The 24,974-nt window shown below is 48.0% G+C and overlaps 1 protein-coding gene across 2 annotated transcripts in view; it reads right to left on the bottom strand.

Moving 5' to 3' along the window:
* The window catches only part of nompA (no mechanoreceptor potential A), a 98,425-nt gene that overhangs the window by 37,777 nt on the left and 35,674 nt on the right, over positions 1–24,974 (bottom strand). For both annotated transcript variants that reach the window (XM_077643902.1, XM_077643903.1), the window contains exons 3-5: positions 16,333–16,433; positions 10,240–10,510; positions 7,954–8,229 (exon numbers count right to left, since the gene is read on the bottom strand). In XM_077643902.1, coding sequence (XP_077500028.1) covers positions 7,954–8,229; positions 10,240–10,510; positions 16,333–16,433 — 648 coding nt within the window. The remainder of the gene's footprint in view (positions 1–7,953; positions 8,230–10,239; positions 10,511–16,332; positions 16,434–24,974) is intronic.

The following is a 24,974-nucleotide window of genomic DNA, read 5'->3' as shown; positions in this document are numbered from 1 at the left end:
TTTGGGAAAAACAGCGGTTGACACTCAAGCACAGATCAGAACAGCATAAATGTCTTATTACAAATAGAACTAATTTAAGGGGAAAAAAGAAATTACGTAAAGCAAGGCTAACTAGGGCCGTAAAATGAAATTTAGTATATAAGCGCTACTTGTAACGTATGGTGACAAAAATAACGCTTAAATGTTACTACAGTAGCACATACAGTCACCAGAAACCTGAAAGCAGATTTCTTGATTATTGCAGTGCTCAAATGTTCCTCTTAAAACAGTTTTTTCAATATTTCCCCAACTTTACGTTGTGAAGGAGCATTGTTCAATAGACGCTGAATGATTGGGTAATGATTTAATAAATCCGGCATTAAACAGCTTAATCTCTGATACCAGAACTTCATTCGAAATCTGTGCTTGGTTACATTATTCTGCCTTAATTCATAGGTACTTTTTTGTGTGCTCTTTTGTTTCAAAAGCAATACGCTATCCGACCACTTTTGGCGGTAAACTTCTCGTACGTTTATTATGAAAAAAATTTACGTAGTGCGCACAGCTTTCAGACATCTCGAAGTTACCGATAGCACGTATGGCTCTTCTTTTTTTGACAGGCAGTATAAAATCTACATTAGTTTACCACACAAGCGTCTGCGATAACCTTTCAAGAGCAGAAGCGAGTCTGGAAGTAGTGTAAGAACGACAGGAAAAGAAAGTGAAGTCGCCAGGCAGGGGTCTGCCTAAACTAACATAGCACATATCGGAGGCCATGGAGGAGGCGCTGTAAGCATAAACCTGCCCAGAGCGTAAGATAGTCTATACGCGCCATACCTGCTAGACATGCTTTCCATTAGCGCCTTACCATCACCTTTACGCATGCAAAGTGAAAAATACCAGCCGGCACAAACAACTATGCCTATCATACACGTATGTTTAATTTTTTACACGTCACTAGAAATTCGCAACTAATTGGAAACATGTATAGTTATTTCAGGTGAATGTAGCGCCAACAAGCAATACTTGAATGCAACTCAAGAACCAAGCGGCTTTTCCCAGTCAAAATAACCTCTTCCAGCCAATGGCGTCGGCCGATTGTCATGACCCTGCTAGCGTGACAATTGAGGGAGCGGTGCGACAATGCAGGGAGGGCCCTTCCAACCCCTTTCATCTGCCACTGCCTGCATTGTCGCGCTAACAGGGTCATGAGAATCGGCCGACGCCATTGGCTGGAAGGGGGTCCTTTGAAGGGGAAAAGCCATTTCGTTCTTGAGTTGTATGACTGTAGCATAGAAAGGAAACATAGCCTAAGGAAGGCATTTTGATTGCGGCGAATTTTTTTTTATCGAGTGTACTTATTTGCCTTGCATTGTTGAGCTTTTAAAAAACAGCGACACAAAACGAGAACAGCACAGAGCACGAATGCACATCCGTTTTCTACGCATGTTTCCCTTTTAAGAGCGTTAGCACTTACTCATCACGTTCCTCGATTTCTTGGGGTATGCTACCAGCCCCCTTGGGAGTGAAATATTCTAAGTCCGAGGAATTCAAGATGACGGCCCCTACAGTAAATCGATATAGCAACCCAACTGGTGATTGATTGGTGACGTCACTATTATGCCCAACTGGTTGTTGATTGGTGACGTCGCTTACAAATCATTTTCTAAGTCCGAGGAATTCAAGATGGCGGCCCCTACAGTAAATCGATATAGCAACCCAACTGGTGATTGATCGGTGACGTCATTAGTATATCGAACTGGTGATTGATTGGTGACGTCACTGTTATACCCAACTGGTTATTGATTGGTGACGTCGCTTACAAATCCAAGATGTCAAATTCGTATTTCCGTTGGTGTACCTCACTTTAATCTCATTCATATCATTTCTAATAAACCAAACAGCTAACCCTCGTTACTTCAACGTCTTCTAGACGGTGGCGGCATCTTTTTTGTGTAGAAATTTTTCAAAATCGCAACGATGCAAGACCATGCTAATGACCAATTAACCCAATCTTAACAACTATTAATGCACTTGCCTGTGTGCGTTAAATTCACCTGAGATCACAACTCAGATGTCAAAATCATGCGTAGATTGTTATTACTGTTATTACGTTATTCTATAATACTGTTATACAAATCAGCCACGCTGGACTGTCCAAAAGACAGAGGTCGCGATCTAGCAAAGGTGACTTATTTGCGTCCCGACCACTCCGCGAAGGAGCCAAAGATTTACAACCGGTAAGTGTCGAAAAAAACTGATGTAACAGCAGCGAGCAGTTGCTGGTCTTTCTCCGAACCACGTTTTACTAATATTATCTGACAGCCGCTAGTCGCGTTATGGAATTCGCGGTAGTGACCACTGATGCGCAGAGAGGAACGACACTGTCGCAGTCTGCCACTTAAATACCAGGGAAGAAAACCGAGCATCCTTAATATCGCATAATCATGAATCATGGCCTATAGCAGGCGGCGTACGTAAAGGGAGACAGCGGTTATGCTCTAAACGAACTAGCTAAGCTCATTTTTCACGCTTCCGTGCCAAGCGAAGCATCAAAGTCCGTCTAAAGCCACTTCCTGTATTTTTCTCTCATAATTATAGTCGTTAAGCGAGCAAGTCATGTGTTCTAGCGGGAAACCTCGCATGTTTCGTCGGTAATACGATGCGACTGCACTCGATTCTACAACCGTGCATCTCCAGCGGCAGCTCCAGTGAACCACTGCCGAGCTCTCTAGTGGTGACCTTTTAACAAGTATAGCGGAGCCGAAAATTCTTGACTGAGTCTCAAACTCTCGGGCATGTTGTGGTTCGCTTTCTTTCAGCCACCGCATCCGGAATTAGCTCGTGACGGCCCCCGGCTTATTGTCCTGGCAACGGTAGCACGGTGCCCTCTCTTCAGCCCTGATTTACGGTCCATCTTTGTCGTTGTCGGACACTCCTCTCCTTTCTCTCTCACCACCTTCGTTAGTGCTGACGGAGACTTACCCGGTTGGCACCCCCCCCCCCCCCCCAATCTTACTTGTGTTGTGCCCACATGCGGCGCTGTGCACAACACACACAATGCGAAGAGAAGAATGTCGCAAGTATTTGTATGCTGAATTCTTCAAGAGTGCCAACCAGGTGTGAAGGGCCTCCCTGCCCTGTTTTTGAGTGTCTGGCGAGAGATCGAGGGGGGGGGGGGGAGCAGTGGAACGTTGGGGAGCGGGATCCCAGAGCTAAATTTATGCATCTATATAAGCGTGACTGCCGGCGCGCTGGCATCGCGTACCCTTTGCTGTTTTTAGCGTTTTTGTGTAGCTGAGTGCCCAGAAAGATCACGAAGTTTGGCTCGCCGCTTCGTGTGGATATTCCTGCTATGCAATGAGCCGTAAATGCTGCAACGCAGTTGTACCTGGCTCTTTCAGCCTGCGCTAAACGCGGATACAGTTATTGGCCGCCATTTGAAGCAGTTGCGAATTGTTACTCAGTACAATTCCCGTGGCGGCCTCCAGGTTCGGATATCACTGCAGGACTGCTACTGTTGCTCTTACCAGCAGTCTTTAGGCACCTTTAGCATACCGTGTACGCGTGCTACCGTTAGCGTTACCGGAGTACCGGGATCCCGCCCACAGCCAGTGAGCACGCGTTGATTGGTGCCGATGCGGGATGAGTGCGTGCAGCTGCCGGGTACGTGGCGCCATCTGGCGCCGCCAAGGAGATCTGCGCATGCGCATTGGCGGTGGGTGGGCTCCCGGTACTCCAGTAACGCTAACGGTAACACGGTACACGGTATGCTAAAGGTGTCTATTAGTAGATATTCGAACAGATCTCTCCCCCTGGAACTTTATCTTTCCATGGAAGCCCTCTCTCTATCACCTCTATCACCATACCTGAGACACAGAACTGGTGCTGGAGAGACCAGCTCTTTCCCATTCGGTCTTTATCTGCCCTCTTTCTGTCCCTCTATCACTCTCTCCCTCACGTTACCAAAGGAGTTATGTACTCGTCTGAGCAGTTCCATTCACTCAATTCACTCTAATAATCGGTCGTCTCGAAATTATCTGCCACTCGTCCAGAGTGAAAATATCTATTTTTAGTCGGAAAATTCGACAAACATGGATGCGGTCTTGAGCCGTCATTTGTAGGAGACGCGCATAACACTTGCAACCTTTTGCGATGGTGGTCTTCAGTTTTATATATATTCAGGGAGCTGGATAGTCAGTATCGCTCTGGTGTTTCTCCTAGCATGTCACTATAGTCGGATAAAAGCCAAAAATGAAGCACCAAATGCTCCCTCAAAGGAGGCCCTCCAGTCAATGGCGGCGAAGGATTTTCGTGACTCCACGGTTTATCCGTATTTAATCTCCATAGATATGTGGTTAATCACCAGTGAGAGGGGATTAACCACGTATAAACCGCAACAACACGAAAATCGGTCGACGCCATTGGCTGGAGTGCCTCATTTGAGGAGATTTGCCGCTTCCTTCTTGGGCTGTATGCCACTGTAGAGCAATTTTTGAACCCATCTCTATTGTTCAGCGAGTATTTCTTCGCAAAACCCTTGTCTTACACCATCTTATTCGTTTTATTGCAATAAACTAAACTCCTCTGTATTAAATTCATTCGGTGCATTCGATTAAATACGTCGACTTGCAGTTATTTGCTCACGTGTTCGGCACGGTAACCAGTATTTTTAAACGAAAAAACTCGCAATTAAACGAATGAATTTGTTGTTCGTGCCGCAGCGGTCGACATCGTGACGTGAGTCATTAAGTGATTAGGCTGATTAGGATTATTAGGCTGACCGCATGCAATGACGCCACTTGGACCCCTTTTCTTTTTGTCAATTTGAAGCTATTTGCGCCTTGCACGTTATTACTAGGCACCATTCGACAAACACAGCTGGGAGCAAAAAAAGTATCTCGTTATATCGCGCTCCAAGTGTTGATGTTTATGAGTAACGATTTACGAGTCGTAGCCAATGAACTTTTCCCCGAAATGGTTACCACTCGCACATACCAGACATGTACTATACAGCATGCATCGTTCCCTATCAAAAACACAACATAAAATTTTCTGTTGTTACAACCGGTTTTGGTGCACTATTTTGGGACCTGACAACAGAAATTCTTGTAGTAACAACAGGATTTCCTGTCGTATTCAGCAGTCTCCCGTCGTAACGACAGAGCCAGTTCTCTCGCTACGACAGACTACGCAATACTGCAGAAATCAGTTCTAACGACAGGACGTCCAAAATTCGTTGTATTTTGGAACCGGCTCTGTCGTATTATATTCGATGCGTACTCCTTCCAAACGTGCGCGGTGGGCTGTCACAGGAACTTGACGTTATTAGTCACTTAGAAAAAAAACCATGTTTTGGTGAAGTCTACCTGGGTGTTTACCTGTCATCGTTTTTCATATGGAATTCGGTCGGCGAATTTGTAACGCGAGTTTTTCGTCCACATTTTCCACTCTGCGTTTTCGAACAGTTCATTTTGCACTATCTGAGAAAAACAATCATGATCTCACGATACCCTGTGTGCTTTTCTGACAAATCCTAGTGTTTTCGATGTGACATTTACTTACTAATTGCGGCATTGTGTCCAAAATTTTGTGCATGCCAGTAGGATATCAATAGTCGATGTTTCGAGCTCCAAAACTAACTATCCCTCTCATATTTTTCCCAATTGCCCAACGCCGCCCATGTTAAAGCACTTGCATTTGCGAATTGTATGGAACGAAGCTGTTACGATATAACGAACTCACCACGCCGACTAAACGCCTCCATACACTACACATGCGAGGAAAAGATGTTTCTTCTGAACACAAATGGTCATTGGCGTCTGAAAGCTTAAAAAGAAAACTTCGGTGCGGTCACCATCGAGTAACGCAAAGGTTCAGCTTTGCACAGTGTTAGGGGAATGGAGGAAATTCAGCAAACGTGGCGGTGCTTAGGGGAGATGCGGAGAGTGGGAGAGGGTGAATAACGTCCCAAAGCGAGTCAGGCTATGAGGGACGCCGTAGTGAAGGACTCCGGAAATTTCGACCACCGAGGGTTCTTTAACGTGCACGGATATCGCACAGTACACGGGCCTCTATAGTTCCGCCTCCATCGAAATTCGACCGCCGCAGCAGGGATCGAACCCGCGTCATTAGGGTCACCAGCCCAGCGCCATAACCACTGAGCCACCGCGGCAGCTGATTAAGATAAGGATGATCACGCTGACCGCATGTAATGACGTCACTTGTACCCCTTTTCTTGTACGCATCATGGTGCATTGTGTGTACAGTCGTTGCCAAATGTAACCAGGCTGCATGGTTTGCTTCTTGTTTGTATAGTAGAGCCCTTACGGCTTCCCTCCAGATCAAATAGGTCTTGGAAGATGAGAACAAGCGTTCTCCTTACCGCATAGAGATTTAGAACTTGAAGGCTGGCATAAGAGCTTCAATGCAAGAAAGCGCTTTTAGTTTCCTTGGCTGCCAGCAGGTGACGCATGGCTTCGAACATCCAAAATTTGCACTTCGACACCTTACGCTACTTAAGAAAGAAATATTGACCGAGAGGTTGCCAATGAAGCGCTATAGCTTCTAGATGATGTCAGGACGGCGCGAAAAGAACAAGGACAAAAGAGGCACAAGAACACAACAGGACAGGTGCCAATAGAGTTCTTGTGCCTCTTTTGTCCTCGTTCTTTTCGCGCCGTCCTGACATCATCTAGAAGCTATGCAGCAACTAGCCTAAACTAAAGTACCTCTTAAGCGCTATAGGCCGCTTGGCTTAGCGTCAGTGACTGGGCGCGGTCCCCAGCTCCTGGTAATGAGGAGGAATGAATTTAAAGGGACACTGAGGAGAACCCTATCAAAATTTTTTTGTTAGCAATATCTGATAGTTCGGCATTTCATGGCTTTGTTGACGCTTGTCCGGGAGCGAAAGATGCATTTATTTCAAAGAAATTTGGGTTCGAAGTTGAAAAATTTTATCCCGCCGCTCCGATTGAAACTCGAGAACTCTTATGACGACACGGAGAGCTCTTATGACGACACAGAACGGAGTGACGTGAAACGTGTAAACGGAGACTCCGTGATTTCTGGCAGGTAGCGATTGCGGTGCGCAACCTCCCTTTGCAAGCCTCAGAGATTCGTGACGTCCATTAAGGAAAATTCCTCCATGGTGGCGCCTCTTGTCCTAGGAAGACATCACGCTTGTACTTGCGAGATTGGCCTGTGGCGGCGATACCTGTATTTTGGTTCTTGCTATTTTCTACATTACAAGAGTTAACAAGAATAAAAGCGCAATAACACGACACAAAGAAGGAGGGAACCGACAGGACAGGCGCTAACTTGCAACACTTTACTGTCTTCATAAACCACCGCGTATATATCAACCACAGGGGGGGTAAAGACAGATAGGGGGGATCACAGTTGAAAGCACGTGCGTAGAAAACTCGAATGGCATAACAAGAACAGGAGATTCCGCAGAGTATCTGCGGAATCTCCTGTTCTTGTTATGCCATTCGAGTTTTCTACGCACGTGCTTTCAACTGTGATCCCCCCTATCTGTCTTTACCCCCCCTGTGGTAGTATCTGCGGAATCTCCTGTTCTTGTTATGCCATTCGAGTTTTCTACGCACGTGCTTTCAACTGTGATCCCCCCTATCTGTCTTTACCCCCCCTGTGGTTGATATATACGCGGTGGTTTATGAAGACAGTAAAGTGTTGCAAGTTAGCGCCTGTCCTGTCGGTTCCCTCCTTCTTTGTGTCGTGTTATTGCGCTTTTACTCTTGTTAGCTATGAACCAACATGCCCCGGAGAGTGTTTTACTGACATTACAAGAGCTTTGTTTTCAGGAAGAGTGGCGTTTTTGTGATCAGGAGCTGGTATTCTATGGATACAAGCCAACTTCAATTTCTCCTCAGTGTCCCTTTAAGGGCATCCTACACCGTCGAAGAGGGGTTAAGAACTGTTACCAGCAAACGCAGTAAAGCGGCTACTCACTGGGCAGGCAGAGGTTCTCGACGTACTCGGCGTTGGAGTCCGGCTTGTATCCCTTGGGGTTCATGTACCTGGTCTCGGGGCTGAGCCGGCACAGCTGGGCGGCGCGGTCGTAGGTGGCCGCCCGGCACACCAGGCCGATCTCGGACAGGCACTTGTCTTCGCATTCGGTGCGATTCGAGGCGTACACCTCCTTGTCGCCGGCGCCTTCCATCCGGTACCCGGGACTCCGGTCGAACACGTACAGACGGCTGGAGCACTCCGTGATCACCTTGGTCGCTGCAAGCGCGCGACGCACCGCGGTGGAAAAGCGGTGAGGGCGCGACAATCGATTTGCCGACGAATGGCGACGAACACGTTACGCAGCGAGAATCATCACTACCGTTCTTGTCAGTAATGCGTAAGATAAATGAACGGCGAGAAAATCACCCAGCATGATGTAGATATATTTTCACGTTAGACAGAAGAGGCAGGAGGGTAGGACCCCGCTAAAGGATGTGAAGGGGCCCCATAACACTCCCTCGAACCGCTATGGTTATGTCTCAAGGAATTGTCAATGTTCAAAAAGGAAAAACAAGTTACAGGCACTCTTTCGGTGGAGAAGGACATTTTCGTAATTAAAAACACCGTTTTGCGAGAACCTTAATTCGCAAAGAGCTTTTTCGTGTAAGCACCGCTTTGCTCCTGCTAAGAAGCACCAGCTAATGTAATGGACGAAATCGCAAACCTAGTGGGTACAGTGCTGTTTTTTTGTTTTAGCGTATTACGCATACAAGTACGAGAGACATTACGGCTTCGATGGGGTTTGCTCGCTTGTGCAATAGTTGGTTAATTATATATTTTCTCAAGTGTAAAATGGATGCAGAGAACTAAAAAGCAAAAACCTGCGGCAAAGGCAAATTTTTGGTTACCTTCAGATCATTCCAGTCTCTCATAGATTTTGAGCGCCGTAGATCGTACTGCTGCTCTAATTACGCCTTCTTCGCCTCAACTCTAAGCTTTCCTCTCTTTGTCTATCTATCTGTCTATCTCTATGCGTGAACTAAGTTTTCATTTCTCTATCTTTCTCTTTAGCTCCTTTCATTCCTCGCCTCACGTGTAGGGCAACCAACCGGTCACTGCTTGGTTAACTTCCGTGCATTTCCTTTCACCTTTCTGTCCCCCCCCCCCCCCCTCTCTCTCTCTCTCTCTATCGCTCTATGCTTGCCCTTATAACCTTCCGTCACAATACCCCAGAAGCATACAGACGCTGCGCCCGGGTGCGTCCAGCTACTGCGCATGCGCCTGACTCTTTCTTTCGCCTGCGTTTGCGTTGTTTGTTTCCGAGTCGCGCGCCGTTATGACAGGACGGAACAGCCTACTGCGCATGCGCCTGACTCTTTCGCCTGCGTTTGCGTTGTTTCCGAGTCACGCGCCGTAATGACAGGACGAAACAGCCTACTGCGCATGCGCCTGGCTCTTTCGTCTGCGTTTGCGTTGTTTGTTTTCGTGTCGAGCGCCGTAACGACAGGAAGCGACAGCCTACTGCGCATGCGCCTGACTCTTTCGCCTGCGTTTGCGTTGTTTGTTTCCGAGTCGCGCGCCGTAACGACAGGACGGAACAGCCTACTGCGCATGCGCCTGACTCTTTCGCCTGCATTTGCGTTGTTTGTTTCCGTATCGCGCTCCGTAACGACAGGACAGAACAGCCTACTGCGCATGCGCATGACTCTCGCCTGCATTTGCGTTGTTTGTTTCCGTGTCGCGCGGCGTAACGACAGGACGGAACAGCCTACTGCGCATGCGCCTGACTCATTCGCCTGCGTTTGCGTTGTTTGTTTCCGTGTCGCGCGGCGTAACGACAGGACGGAACAGCCTACTGCGCATGCGCCTGACTCTTTCGCCTGCGTTTGCGTTGTTTGTTTCCGTGTCGCGCGCCGTTATGACTAGGACGGAACAGCCTACTGCGCATGCGCCTGGCTCTTTCGTCTGCGTTTGCGTTGTTTTCGTGTCGAGCGCCGTAACGACAGGAAGGAACAGCCTACTGCGCATGCGCCTGACTCGCCTGCGTTTGCGTTGTTTGTTTCCGAGTCGCGCGCCGTAATGACAGGACGGAACAGCCTACTGCGCATGCGCCTGACTCTTTCGCCTGCGTTTGCGTTGTTTGTTTCCGTGTCGCGCGGCGTAACGACAGGACAGAACAGCCTACTGCGCATGCGCCTGACTCTTTCGCCTGCGTTTGCGTTGTTTGTTTCCGTGTCGCGCGCCGTAACGACAGGACGGAACAGCCAGCGTGCAAGCAGCGCTCACAGGAGAGGCAGACTTCGTTGAAGTGCCAGGCGTTGTTTTGGCGCACGAGGGTCTCGCCTCCGTCGGGCGACGCCCGGTCGTAGTAGAGGTAGCAGACGGACTCCTCGAACTCGACGGGCGCCGACCCCGTCGCCTGGGCAGCGGTCGCTGGCCTCCGGCGGCCCGGCATGAAGTCGAACGACAGGCACTGCGCCACGGCCGTGGTCCGGTCCTCCTGACAGCGGCGGACGCACTCTTCCAGCACCTTCACGGGTTGCTCGGCGCGCGTGATCTGAAGAGAGGGGCACGCGTCGAGACACGGTTTAAGGCTCATCGTTATCCGTCCGTCCACGAAACCTGTCACACTATGCCGTCATCAATTTCGCAATTGCTATAACCCATATACTCTTAGCAATTACTAAGTAATTGGTGATTATTAAATAGTCATAAATTAGTTAATGATAAATCAATAGTAAAAATAATTAAATAGAAAGTAAAACTATTAACAAAATAAAATAAACAAAAGTAATAACAGTAAAAATAACCCAGAAATATAAATTAAAGAAACAGACAAACTGCAATCGCTACACGCGCCGTGGAAAAAAAACTCGCGTTCTAGAAAGTTCTGTGCTTTCGCATCCCTGCACGTAAGCAGACTTAAGCGCCCTCAGAAATTCTGGGTGAGTTGATACGAGTCTGTAGTTATGGTGAAAGGCGTATCAGTATATGTCTTGGTATAAAGATCGCGACTCTTTGCAGCGCGTGGAAAGCTCGTGTGCCAGATTTCCAATATACAGGGTGTTCCCTGTATTCGATGCAACTCCATTGAAAACATTTCGTAGGAACGCAAATACAAAAGGCGTTAGACAAGTAGTATCTTGAAAAATAAAGAGCTGGTAGTCAGCGCCCGTCCTGTCTCGTGTGTTCCCTCTCTTCCGCGTTCTTTCTCGCTTTCGAACGAATAAATGGCAGCGGAAAGTAAACGAAGACATCGAAGAAACACACAGACGAGGACGATGCTGCACTGACAACTGAACGTTTATTGGAAAGGCCGCATATTTATACTTAGAGACCAGCCAGTGCTTCGAATGATATCTTATCAATTACTGCTTGCATCCCGGCACAGATATCTCACTTCTTTTTTCGATAGGCCAACCGATGGCGTGCTGACGCATTGCTCTCCGGATTCACGGATGGCCCAGGCTTCCAGGATTTCTCTTGTCAGCTTGTCTTTGCTCTTTTTCACTACCTGCACGTGGTGAAGGTCAGCAGGGCTTGTTTGTTTTTTGCAAGTTTCGCAATCTCTGCAGTGTATCGCAAGGTTGGTGCCAGACTTGCCTGCTATGGCTGTTGCGTGCTCTCTTGCTCTGTCGTTGACGCATCTCCCGGTTTGGCCTATGTAATGCTTCCCGCAGAAAAGAGGGATACGATAAACGATGCCCTGAAAGCACTGAGAATACCTCGTTCTGTGTCCGATTTGGCAATCGGATTTGTTTTTCTGCCCATTCACTCGCGCACACATGCTTTTCGCCTTGTTTGGCGCCGTGGGAATGATCTTGATGTTGTGCTTCTTCCCGATCTTTTTGAGATTGTGGGTCAGCCCATGAACGTAGGGAATAACGGAAAACTTCTTTCTTTGAGTCGATGCTTCAGGGGCACTTTCCTTTTCCCTGCCAAGCTTCTTCGGCAGCACGAGGTCTTCTGCTATGCTGCAGAGCAACGCCAAAGGATATCCGGCTTCCTGAAGCCTAGCAACTTGCCTCTGAAGGCCCTGGCTCATCTGGTGTGGACACGACTTCTTTAGAGCAGATTGCAATGCTGCCCTCACAATTCCTCTTTTGACCGTCTTAGAGTGGTTAGAGCTGAAAGGAAGAAACTGCTTCTTTGCTCGAGGCTGGTATGTCCAACATAGGTGCCCCGGCGAGAACTCAAGGCGTATGTCTAAGAAGCGTAGGACGCCGTGCTCAGGAAGCTCCCATGTGAACTTGAGACCTGGACAGCTATTCTGAAAGGTGGTCAGTGTGTTGTCTTTTAGGGTGTCCGTGTCCTCTTTTTTCTGCTCGCATAGAACCAAGTAGTCGTCGACGTACCGGACGATCCTCACGATGCGTCTGTCCTTGGTTGCTTCCTGTATTCTTTTGTCGCAGGCCGCAAGGTATAGATCACTCAGGGCTGGAGCGACTCTGGACCCGATGCACACTCCACTCTTCTGAATGTACAGGGTGCCTTCATGGGAAGCGATGGTAGACATAAGGTAGGCTCCCAACAGCTCCAGGAAGGAGTCCACTGAAACTCCTGCGGTGTTTTGAAACGACACAGCTCCCTGCTTTTCTATAGTGTCTCGTAGGACGCTCATCAATTCATCATGTGGGATGGAATAGTACATATCTTCAATGTCGAGTGAAAATCCATAAGAGATGTTCCAGTTGTTACTCTTTATCTCAGAGATTAGCTCTTCAGAGTTCTTGATTCTGAAGGGGTCATCCACGTTTACGTTGCTTAGTTGCTTGGCAAGATAAGCCGAAAGAAGCATCTGCCAAGTGTGTGCTTCTGACAGAATCGCCCGGAAAGGGATCCCAACTTTGTGCGTTTTGGCACTGAAAAACACGGACAGGGTGCTTTGTCTTGTCGCTTTTACCTTGAGGTGGAGCGGCCCTAAGTTGGCGATTTCGAGCATCGATAAAACCTTCTTTTTTGCTGTTGTGAGATGCTTTTTGTGTACTTCACGAAGAGCACGCAACAGCCATAGCAGGCAAGTCTGGCACCAACCTTGCGATACACTGCAGAGATTGCGAAACTTGCAAAAAAAAAAAAAACAAGCCCTGCTGACCTTCACCACGTGCAGGTAGTGAAAAAGAGCAAAGACAAGCTGACAAGAGAAATCCTGGAAGCCTGGGCCATCCGTGAATCCGGAGAGCAATGCGTCAGCACGCCATCGGTTGGCCTATCGAAAAAAGAAGTGAGATATCTGTGCCGGGATGCAAGCAGTAATTGATAAGATATCATTCGAAGCACTGGCTGGTCTCTAAGTATAAATATGCGGCCTTTCCAATAAACGTTCAGTTGTCAGTGCAGCATCGTCCTCGTCTGTGTGTTTCTTCGATGTCTTCGTTTACTTTCCGCTGCCATTTATTCGATCATGCACCAACTAGCTCAACAATCCACCTTATTAGCCTTAATCTCCACAAACTTGAGCCTTTCTACTTGTTACCCGCATCAACTGGAACCACAACACCTGTGCCAATACATCGCCCTCTTCACCTGCCGGGCCCGTATGTTGTCACGCTGCCTTCAGAACAATCTTCTGGCTCACGAACTAAGAGCCTTCTTCGGGATGATCTCGCCCACACAAGGGAATGCAAGAAAGATGATGAGGATACTACGTTCAGAAGTATGGAGGCAGATTCGTCTGTTCAACGAATTTCTCAAGGTGAGAGCCTCGGACGAAACCTCGTTTCGACACTATTCCGCTTCCACACGATTTTGTACCGAGCATATGTGGAATGTGTGGTTCCTCCCATTTGTAAAGGCTTGCACAGAGAAGCAGAGAACACGCGTCCAAATAAGAAAAAACCCCGTGGTCACCGTCGGGAACGTCCAGTTATCATCTTTAACCAATGACGTGTTGGAACACGGACCTAAGTTCGCGCTTCCACCTAAACTTGACGCTGCAGGGAAGCTCGCCATCGTTAGACATGTCGCCGCCAAAGCGGATGATGAAGACGCCAGCCGAATTGTGGCTGAAGGAATTGACATTTTATGTCGGTCAAATGCAGGTGAACGACGCAAGAAAAGTTTCGAACCAGTCATAAAGGAACTGAAAGGAAAAAACTTGAAGCTGTGCCTTGCGGATAAAGAAGGGGGTTTTGTGGTGTTGGATTCCTGCAGCTACAAAACGAGAGCCTTGGATGCCATGAAGAAGAATTTTCGTGAAGTACACAAAAAGCATCTCACAACAGCAAAAAAGAAGGTTTTATCGATGCTCGAAATCGCCAACTTAGGGCCGCTCCACCTCAAGGTAAAAGCGACAAGACAAAGCACCCTGTCCGTGTTTTTCAGTGCCAAAACGCACAAAGTTGGGATCCCTTTCCGGGCGATTCTGTCAGAAGCACACACTTGGCAGATGCTTCTTTCGGCTTATCTTGCAAGCAACTAAGCAACGTAAACGTGGATGACCCCTTCAGAATCAAGAACTCTGAAGAGCTAATCTCTGAGATAAAGAGTAACAACTGGAACATCTCTTATGGATTTTCACTCGACATTGAAGATATGTACTATTCCATCCCACATGATGAATTGATGAGCGTCCTACGAGACACTATAGAAAAGCAGGGAGCTGTGTCGTTTCAAAACACCGCAGGAGTTTCAGTGGACTCCTTCCTGGAGCTGTTGGGAGCCTACCTTATGTCTACCATCGCTTCCCATGAAGGCACCCTGTACATTCAGAAGAGTGGAGTGTGCATCGGGTCCAGAGTCGCTCCAGCCCTGAGTGATCTATACCTTGCGGCCTGCGACAAAAGAATACAGGAAGCAACCAAGGACAGACGCATCGTGAGGATCGTCCGGTACGTCGACGACTACTTGGTTCTATGCGAGCAGAAAAAAGAGGACACGGACACCCTAAAAGACAACACACTGACCACCTTTCAGAATAGCTGTCCAGGTCTCAAGTTCACATGGGAGCTTCCTGAGCACGGCGTCCTACGCTTCTTAGACATACGCCTTGAGTTCTCGCCGGGGCACCTATGTTGGACATACCAGCCTCGAGCAAAGAAGCAGTTTCTTCCTTTCAGCTCTAACCACTCTAAGACGGTCAAAAGAGGAATTGTGAGGGCAGCATTGCAATCTGCTCTAAAGAAGTCGTGTCCACACCAGATGAGCCAGGGCCTTCAGAGGCAAGTTGCTAGGCTTCAGGAAGCCGGATATCCTTTGGCGTTGCTCTGCAGCATAGCAGAAGACCTCGTGCTGCCGAAGAAGCTTGGCAGGGAAAAGGAAAGTGCCCCTGAAGCATCGACTCAAAGAAAGAAGTTTTCCGTTATTCCCTACGTTCATGGGCTGACCCACAATCTCAAAAAGATCGGGAAGAAGCACAACATCAAGATCATTCCCACGGCGCCAAACAAGGCGAAAAGCATGTGTGCGCGAGTGAATGGGCAGAAAAACAAATCCGATTGCCAAATCGGACACAGAACGAGGTATTCTCAGTGCTTTCAGGGCATCGTTTATCGTATCCCTCTTTTCTGCGGGAAGCATTACATAGGCCAAACCGGGAGATGCGTCAACGACAGAGCAAGAGAGCACGCAACAGCCATAGCAGGCAAGTCTGGCACCAACCTTGCGATACACTGCAGAGATTGCGAAACTTGCAAAAAACAAACAAGCCCTGCTGACCTTCACCACGTGCAGGTAGTGAAAAAGAGCAAAGACAAGCTGACAAGAGAAATCCTGGAAGCCTGGGCCATCCGTGAATCCGGAGAGCAATGCGTCAGCACGCCATCGGTTGGCCTATCGAAAAAAGAAGTGAGATATCTGTGCCGGGATGCAAGCAGTAATTGATAAGATATCATTCGAAGCACTGGCTGGTCTCTAAGTATAAATATGCGGCCTTTCCAATAAACGTTCAGTTGTCAGTGCAGCATCGTCCTCGTCTGTGTGTTTCTTCGATGTCTTCGTTTACTTTCCGCTGCCATTTAATCGATCATGCACCAACTAGCTCAACAATCCACCTTATTAGCCTTTCTCGCTTTGTTTCCGTTCAGTTAGAAATTAGGCAATTTCCAAGGACCATAAGCGAGTGATTTGTTCAAATATGTTCAAAAGGTCAAGAAGTCATTGTTCAAGAGGTCACCAATGGGGCTTCAGCGCCATACGCTTAGACTCAGGGCGCAGTCACGTGACACTAAACAACAGACGGAGGGATTTCGTTTCCTTACGCCAATTGGGTAAGGAAGGCCACCGAACGTGTTGTGTGGTCACCATTAAGCCTTTTGTTTCCGTTTTCTCGTTAGCTATTGGCCTGGACATTGCGCATTTTAGGTAAAGACTAGTATGGTATGAAGTTCAGGCGCTGTCAGTGATGCCTTCAAGCAGTTTTACCGCTCCTTGCATACTCACAAGTTCGACGCGCTGCCGCCCGCCGCCGAACCCAGCGCTCAGCTTGTAGTCGGAAATTTTTTCGTAGACTAGTTTCCCGACCCCGTTGTTGCAACTCTGAGCTGAAAGAGGATAAAAGAAAAAGCACAGTATACTTCACATCAGACAACAGTTGTAGTCTCTCATATGCGTCGAAGTATTGCTCAAAAATAGCAAATAATTTGAAAGCAATATACGGCGATTCAAAGCAATGATTCTGTGACGACGTCTCAGTGTTTGAAAACCTGCGTTGTTAGGAGCCAAATAATAATAATAATAATAATAATAATAATAATAATAATAATAATAATAATAATAATAATAATAATAATAATTGGTTTTGGGGGGAAAGGAAATGGCGCAGTATCTGTCTCATATCTTTGGACACCTGAACCGCGCCGTAAGGGAAGGGATATAGGAGGGAGTGAAAGAAGAAAGGAAGAATAGGTGCCGTAGTGGAGGGCTCCGGAATAATTTCGACCACCTGGGGTTCTTTAACGTGCACTGACATCGCAGAGCACACGGGCGCCGGAGCGTTTTTCCTCCATAAAAACGCTAAGGGTTCTTGTTTTTCTTGAGGATCACCAAAGAGGCAAGGTAGGGCATGGACATCATTCCGTGGTCAGAGTTGCAGCGTCGTTTCGCAGAATAGTCATTTGGTGCCTCCCTCTAAACATATTCGTAACAGGAGCGAGAGGCAATAAAAAAATATCACACAGATAAGACACAGGCAACAACTATACTGCGCAAGGTTGATTGACTTTCGATGACATCAGCACTCGAAATCAAACCGCCCTATAGCCCTGTTACAACACTGACACTATATCGACATCCTTACTGTTCCGCAAGGTGCCAATTCATTTAGCATTATATCTGCATTGCCGAAGGACACGTCAAATAGGTGACTGAAACGACTTTAGTAGGATACAATTTACAAAAAAAAGCATTTGCCTTCGTGTGCTGTGCGATGTCAGTGCACGTTAAAGATCCCCAGGTGGTCTAAATTATTCCGGAGCCCTCCACTACGGCACCTCTTTCTTCCTTTCTTCTTTCACTCCCTCATTTGTCCCTTCCCTTACGGCGCGGTTCAGGTGTCCAAAGATATATGAGACAGATACTGCGCCATTTCCTTTCCCCAAAAACCAATTATTATTATTAAGGATGATGATGATGATGAATTTTCATGGCGCAAGAGCAGCTTTGGCCAAAGGTAGTCATGCCACGAGGTAGTTTTCATTGCACAAGGTGAGGTCAAAGACACATTTCCCAAGCATTTCACCCTAAAGAAGCAGAGCACCAGGCAGGGGAAGGCTTGTACCCATTGTATCAACGGTGGGTACCCGGTGGCACTGGGGATCGAACCCCGGACTTCCCGAATGCGAGGCGGATGCTCAACCACGGCCACCATTTGCTAAGAACGAGCTGTGGTCTGCGGCGTTCTGTGTTACTCCGCTGACCAATCACAACAGTGAACGTAATCGGCTTTCTAATGTTTGACTCTGTTAAACAAGCCAGGGGCACCAAAATTCTTGAGCTTATAAAATAGTCTGGTGGCTATAGGTTCTTGTTTAGGGCGGAAAACTGGGCTAGTTGGAATAGATTCATGTTGAAAAAACCAGCGCAAAAAACACGGACCAAAAGACTAGATGACCAACACGGCGCTGTCTCGCAGCTGTCCTCCGGCCCCTGTTTCTAGTTTAGGTTACAAGAAAAGTTTTAACAGCGCACTACTTTTTTGTCGCGCAGTAATTTTGTGCGCCGCTCCTAAATATGGGCGGAGCTTCACTGTAGACTTACGTTGTATCCGACTATATAGAGCGTATCAGCGCACATTTTTCGCGCCAGAGCCGTCAACGACCTCGGAGCTGTCCAGTGTGAGGATCGCGTGCTGCCCGAGTCAATGGAGTTGGCGCTGATGACCACTCGCCCGCGCTCTCTCTTCATTCGGCGCGTAAAACCTCCCCCGCTGGCCAAGCCGCCCACGTTTCCAATGCAACCGGCCCCGACGGACGCAACCGGAAGACGCACTCGGCGAGTGCGACCGATGTGACCGCCGCTGTTAATCTCACCGACGCATTCCGGAAGTAAGCGCTCGTCGCGACGTCTGGTGTACGGGGTCAAAAAAAAAACAAAGAAAAGAACTCCCGAGAGCACGCCCACGTCTTTGTCGCTATCACCTTTTTCCTGCCTCGTTAGCGCACGTTTTGATGTTTCTACTTTTTATTTATATTTTTTCTCCTCTCCAACAAGACTTAGGGAACAGCGAGCGAGAAGATTAATTCTCTTTTTATTGTTGATGTTGTTGTAATGCTTTCTTTTTTTGCTGCGGCAGCAAATTCATTTCGCGCGCACTTTCCCGTTCAAACCTGCGACTCTCCGCCACGTAGCGTCGAAAGCCTCGCGGCTTCTCCCAGCTACGCGCCCTCGTCTCCTCCTTTCCCTCGCGCGTTCTGTTTGCCCCCCAGCGCCACCGTCCGATTGTCATGGAAAGCAGAACGTCCTCGCGACACGATCATTCAACTCAGGGTCGGCTAACTGCCGATGCGACACGCAGATAGCCCGGCCGCCCTGCGCGCTCTGCCGCGGTCGGAGCTGGCCCTGGGCTGCCTTAGCCTAGACTCTTCAGCTTGCTACTGCGCAGTCCCTCTGTTTGCTTTCACACTTTTCTTAGTGTTTCAAATGCAAATCGTGCTTCCGTCCCATCGCTTGACCGGAGAGGAAGTGAATGAGGTTTTGCACCTTTCGCGATGGGGCCGGCCGTTTCTGGTTCAAGGTAATCAACGTACGCGTGACGCGCGCTCGAACGCGAGCACGTCCTGCTGCGGCCTACTTCTATGGAGACACAGTTGCTCAACTTTTTTTTCCAGGCCTTGTAATGCTAACTTGGTGAAGAGTAACGCGTGTTCGTGCAGCCTGTATTTGTTTGTTTATTTTTTTCTTTTCAGGAACTTGTTCCTCACTGTCGTGTCAGGTGCTCGTCAGATTAGCTTGTGCACACACAGTTGGCAGCGACAGAACGCCTCAACTTTTACCACTTGCCACCACTTGGCCGAGTGGCTGAGCATCCGCCTCGTATGCGGGAGGTGCGGGGTTCGATCCCCAGTGTAGCCGGGCACCCACCGGTGATACAATGGGTACAAGCTTTCCCCTGGTCTGGTGCTCGGCGTATTCAGGGTGAAATGCTTGGGATATGGGTCTTTTACCTCACCTTGAGTCGAAAATAACTTGTGCCATGGCGCTTTTTGTCCATGGATGCCATAAAAAGTCATAATCACCATCCAAAAGGTGTTTTATTTAAACTGAGAGTCAAGCTGATGTTCGACACGTTAGGAAACCACGAAAACTTAGCTGCGAAAATGGCAACGATTAGTAAGTTGCAGCCACATTTTTTTTTTTACATCATGAAGTGGGGTTGAAAATCTGCGTGACTGAACATACATAATAATGCAAGGGTGAGCTTGGATCCGTTAGGCTATGTTTGCTGTAACCTTTGGGGGTTTTCGTATACAACTCATAAGCCCTAACATGCATCAACAACCACAACTGGTAATAAACGATGAAACAGTATTGAAATACACGATGCACGGGTGCTGTACACTTCCGGTGTTTGTTAACGTGATAGCGTGAAAAAACAAATCAGAGATGTCCCATGTACCTGTCCCATTATCGAGTTGCATTGTCAAGGTAAACTCATAGCTATTCTAACAGGACCCGTTATGCGACAACTTCGTCTTTGCCATTTAGCAGGCTGCATAAACGGCCGATTTTTATCCATTATAGCGTAACTGCTTTCTCAATTTATTTTTATATTTTTTTCTTCAGACTCACCTTGTTGAGCCTTTGACATATAGCAGGCTGCTTAAATGGTCGATTTTTGCCCATTATAGTGTAACTGCTTTCTCGATTTATCTTTATATTTTTTTCTGCAGACTCACCTTGCTGAGCCTGTACTAACACGCGTATACGCTTTTGCTGCTGCAAATACGAACTAAAACACTGCCTTTGGATAGTTCCTCTTTTGCAGGAGCAAGGCTGTTCTCCTGTTAAATAGGCACATTCTCGCTAGCATGTCTTTAGTGCGCATGAGAGGTCAATCCAGACAGCATAAATTACCCTAGAGAACAACGCTAGTGTGACTGGCAGTACGACTAAAACCATGTAAAGATAACTAGGAAATCACAAAAAGGGTAAACATACACGAGAATGAGGGCACTTTAAACAACCAGAGCTGGACGACAATCACGCAGAGCTGCCCTTGCCAGAGCCCCACGCTTTTCCCCTATTTAAGTTTAGGATGTAAAACAACTGATTTCATACTCGTACAACTTATTTGACTACAGAGGGACACGAAATAATAATTGGTTTTTTTGGGGGGGGGAAGGAAATGGCGTAGTATCTGTCTCATATATCGTTGGACACCTGAACCGCGCCCTAAGGGAAGGGATAAAGGAGGGAGTGAAAGAAGAAATGAAGAGAGGTATGCCGTAGTGGAGGGCTCCGGAATAATTTCGACCACATGGGGATCTTTAACGTGCACTGACATCGCACAGCACACGGGCGCCTTGGCGTTTTTCCTCCATAAAAACGCAGCCGCCGCGGTCGGGTTCGAACCCGGGAACTCCGGATCAGCAGTCGAGCGCCCTAACCACTGAGCCACCGCGGCGGGGCAAGGACACGAAATGCATTTTTCGAGTAAGCGTCGTTTCACATGCTGCGAATTTCACCGCGCGGCACTGCGAATTCGGTCCCGCCGTTGACGCCGCAATGCGATTGCCGCTCAGTCGTTACACATGCAACGCAGGACCTGCGAATTCGTTCCGTGTGACAGCAGGGTTGCTAGATGACTGCTCATGGAACTCGTGATTAACGTGGCATTGATGCAATAAGGAATGTGGTCGTGTTGTTGTAGTCATGCGTGTTTTTAGACACAAAAAAATATTTTGAATGTTTTTATTAAAGTGAACAGTTCTGAATTATTCAAAAAGTACGTTGGTGCGCTGAATGAAATCATTGTACGTGAAAACCAAAAGACACTGTGTTTGCCGCGGCGCCGCTTCAGCTGTGGCACGTGACCGCAAGTGACGTCAGACCCATGAGGCGTGAGTGCAAGGACAGCCATAGCTGGCCAAGCCAAGCCTGGCGGGGAGCCAAGCAAAGGATGCTCCCTATTGGTCAGTCGCAGAGCGAACACACCGACGCTGCGAACGAATTCCAACCGGACGGAAATCGTTCGCAAGCCGTCTGCGGCAAGAGCGGCGGCCCTCTCCGCCCCATAGCGAACGAATTCGCAGTGCCGCGCGGTGAAATTCGCAGCATGTGAAACGGCCCTTCGGGTTGCCACTCTAACCCATTGCGTTTAAGGCAAGACGGAAGGAGACGCCAAGTTAGAAATGGAAGGTGATTTGTGGCGAAAAGGATCCAGGGTCGCTGTTTAGGCAGGCCTTCCAGGCTGCTCTACGTATTTACATGTCTAATGTCTGAACTAAAATGCAGGCGCATTACATCTAAGGATCGTCGATGCATGCGTTAAAACTATGTGTCACCGTGGCTCAAAAAGGCGTACGACGAGTAACCACCGCTAAGTTCATGACCAATGACCTTCCACACCTTCCAGGCCTAACATCGCGCCGGTGGGTCAAGCAATGTCCTCATATGAGCCAAATTTCTCCGTCCCCCCATATCATTGTTACGATTTTCTCTCAAATTAATTATCTTGCTTCCCTGCCGTTGGTGAGCAGCGCACTTGACAGCAAAGCCGGCCAGGTACAGCTGCGAGTAATGTAAAAGGGAATACTATATATATATATATATATATATATATATATATATATATATATATATAAGGAATCAAAAAAGGGAAATCTTGTCAATACTGAAGAGAACAGCGCATTTTTCTTTATTTAAATTACGTAACTAGTCGAGTACTGTATTCGACTCCTTACAATCGCCAACTAACTCTATGAACTATGTCGGCTCACTTGTTTTGTTCGATTTTTGAGGAAAGGAAATGGCACAGTAACCGTCTAACATATCTCGGTGGACACCCGAACCGCGCCGTAAAGGAAGGGATAAAGGAGGGAGGGAAAAGGAAAGAGGAAACTAATAATAATAATTGGTTTTGGGGAAAGTAAATGGCGCAGTATCTGTCTCTCATATCGTTGGACACCTGAACCGCGCCGTAAAGGAAAGGATAAAGGAGGGAGTGAAAGAAGAAAGGTGAAAATTTAGACGTTGAAAGATAATGTGTTTAGAGAAATCTTGTTTGGAAGGAAAAGAAAACTGCATTGCTCGTTTATATTTGGGCAACGATCCTTGGTTTTATAATAAAAAGATAATAATAATAATTGGTTTTTTGGGGGAAAGGAAATGGCGCAGTATCTGTCTCTACATCGTTGGACACCTGAACCGCGCCGTAGGGGAAGGAATAAAGGATGGAGCGAAAGAAGAAAGGAAGAGGGAGGTGCCGTAGTGGAGGGCTCCGGAATAATTTCGACCTTCTGGGTATCTTTAACGTGCACTGTCATCGCACAGCACACGGGCGCCTTAGCGTTTTGCCTCCATAAAAACTCAGCCGCCGCGTTCGGGTTCGAACCCGGGAACTCCGGATCAGTAGCCGAGCGCCCTAACCACTGAGCCACCGCGGCGGATATAAAAAAATCGCAGGACGGTTACGCGTGTGACGCGAATATTTCAACGTTACCAATTTGGTGTGACAGCAAAGAATATTTCACAGATATGTTTTGTTCTTTTTCCATCTGGCCCAAGACTGTACTGATGATACTCTGCGGTGGATTTCGGTCGGTTTCGAACCAACCATCTTTCGCACACTAGGCGGACACGCCCAAGCCACTGATTTTCCCGTCGCCTCCTAATCTGTTTCTCTATTCCACCTCCCCTTTTCCTCTCTCCCCTGTCCACTATTTCTCCCTCTCTACTCTGCAGCCCGTCGCCTCCTGCCCACTCTCTCTCTCTCTCTTTCACTTCGCTCTTCCTTGTAAAATGGAGAGCGGAAAATCCCCTCTCCACTTTGCCACCTGCCAATCGAGGTAGGTGGCGCTGCGGACGCCGACGACGGCGTGAAGTTGAGGAACAAGCTACAAGAACTAACGCCCTAAAAAATCACGTGTTCCCTTTCACAGTGCTTCTTTTTTTCCCCAATGCTTTCTGTAGCCACCAACTCCGACTTCGCAAGCGGTTTCGACCCATGGTAGTGGGTGCAAAGGATTAATCCAGAAGGTAACTGTTGTAAAAGAAAAACAAAATCCCGAAGCCCCCAAAGTGTCCAAAACGATCCGCATCCATAGGAACCATTCCTAGGAAAACTGCGGGATGGGTATGGGGAACCTGCGCTGAAGTTTGCGGTGCCGATTGCAGCGCCATAACACACTGCCTAGCTAGAAGAGCAAGCAGTTTTGGGTAGCACTCTTAGTACTTTTCCGCGCCACCTTCAGGCGCTTATTGGCGTGAGCCTCCGCGCTCTGTCGAAGGCGCACGTGCCGTGCGTCAGCTATCTGGGCTACGCCGAGAGAAGCTAGGCAATGAATGCTGTCAGCCAAACGCGAGTATCTAATCGCGCAGAATGTGTTCTCGCGTTTGCAGCGGCCCAAGCGGCTGACAAAAGCAGTTTTGAGTCACCGAATGGAACAATTGCAGTGCCACCATGGCAGCGCAGGTTCCCCATTAGGGTACAAGACAGAAGCATATCCGGCACATATAGACCCATATGCGTATATGTATGCAAGCTCCAATAGACACCTAAGCATTCTATCAAGCCTACTTTCTTCTTCTTCTTCACCTTAGTAAACATGGCACATACCCAGGCAGGGGGATTGGCCAAGGTACAATAGAGAATGCCAATCAGGAATTTTCGCGGGGAAAAATAGACGGGAGAAGACTGAATACCGATTAAAACTGGAAAATTGAAATGAATTAAAGAAACATGAATTACCAGGAATATGAATTACCATAGTGCTAAAGTGGGCCCAGTAAATTATTCGCGCATAATGCGCGGCCTGTAGTGTTAGTTTACTGTACCCAGCAGGTGTTGTCCTTCATTTCTTCGAGCACTTTCTTCTTCAGCTACATCTTCCTTATAAACTTCTTCCTTTATCCCTTCATATTACCGAAGCTCCCAAAGAAGCCTACATCCTGTTCTTTCCAGGACAGTCTGGATAATGTGGTATTTAATAGAAAGCATACACCAGACATAGTGCTAAAGTGGCCCCAGTAAATTATTCGCACATAATGCGCGGCCTCTAGTGTTAGTTTACTGTACCCAGCAGGTGTTGCCCTTCATTTCTTCGACCACGGCAGCAACATGACGAGTGAACGTCGGGCGCGCTGGCGACTACCTGCGCCTGGTGCCGCTTCGCGGACGCGTATAACGGTTTACCGTGCACGCTTAATTGCCCCCCCCCCCCCCCCCCTCGCGTTTCCGGGCGCAGGGCGCTGTGCGGTCGCTTCCTGAAAAGAGCGCCCCGGCACTCCGGACGTCCGGCCAGTAGTCAGTCAACCCTCCGCACCCCCTCTCCCCGTCTCCACCCAGTCACTCCTCACTCTCCCCCTCCTTTCCCTTTCCCTCGCGTCGCCATACTCTGTGTGGACAGTGGCGGCATTTCGTAAGT

This window comes from Amblyomma americanum, chromosome 11, assembly GCF_052857255.1.
Source record: "Amblyomma americanum isolate KBUSLIRL-KWMA chromosome 11, ASM5285725v1, whole genome shotgun sequence".
Classification (NCBI taxonomy): domain Eukaryota; kingdom Metazoa; phylum Arthropoda; class Arachnida; order Ixodida; family Ixodidae; genus Amblyomma; species Amblyomma americanum.
Note: the sequence above shows the minus strand (reverse complement) of the source record. Positions and strands in the feature narration are given on the sequence as shown.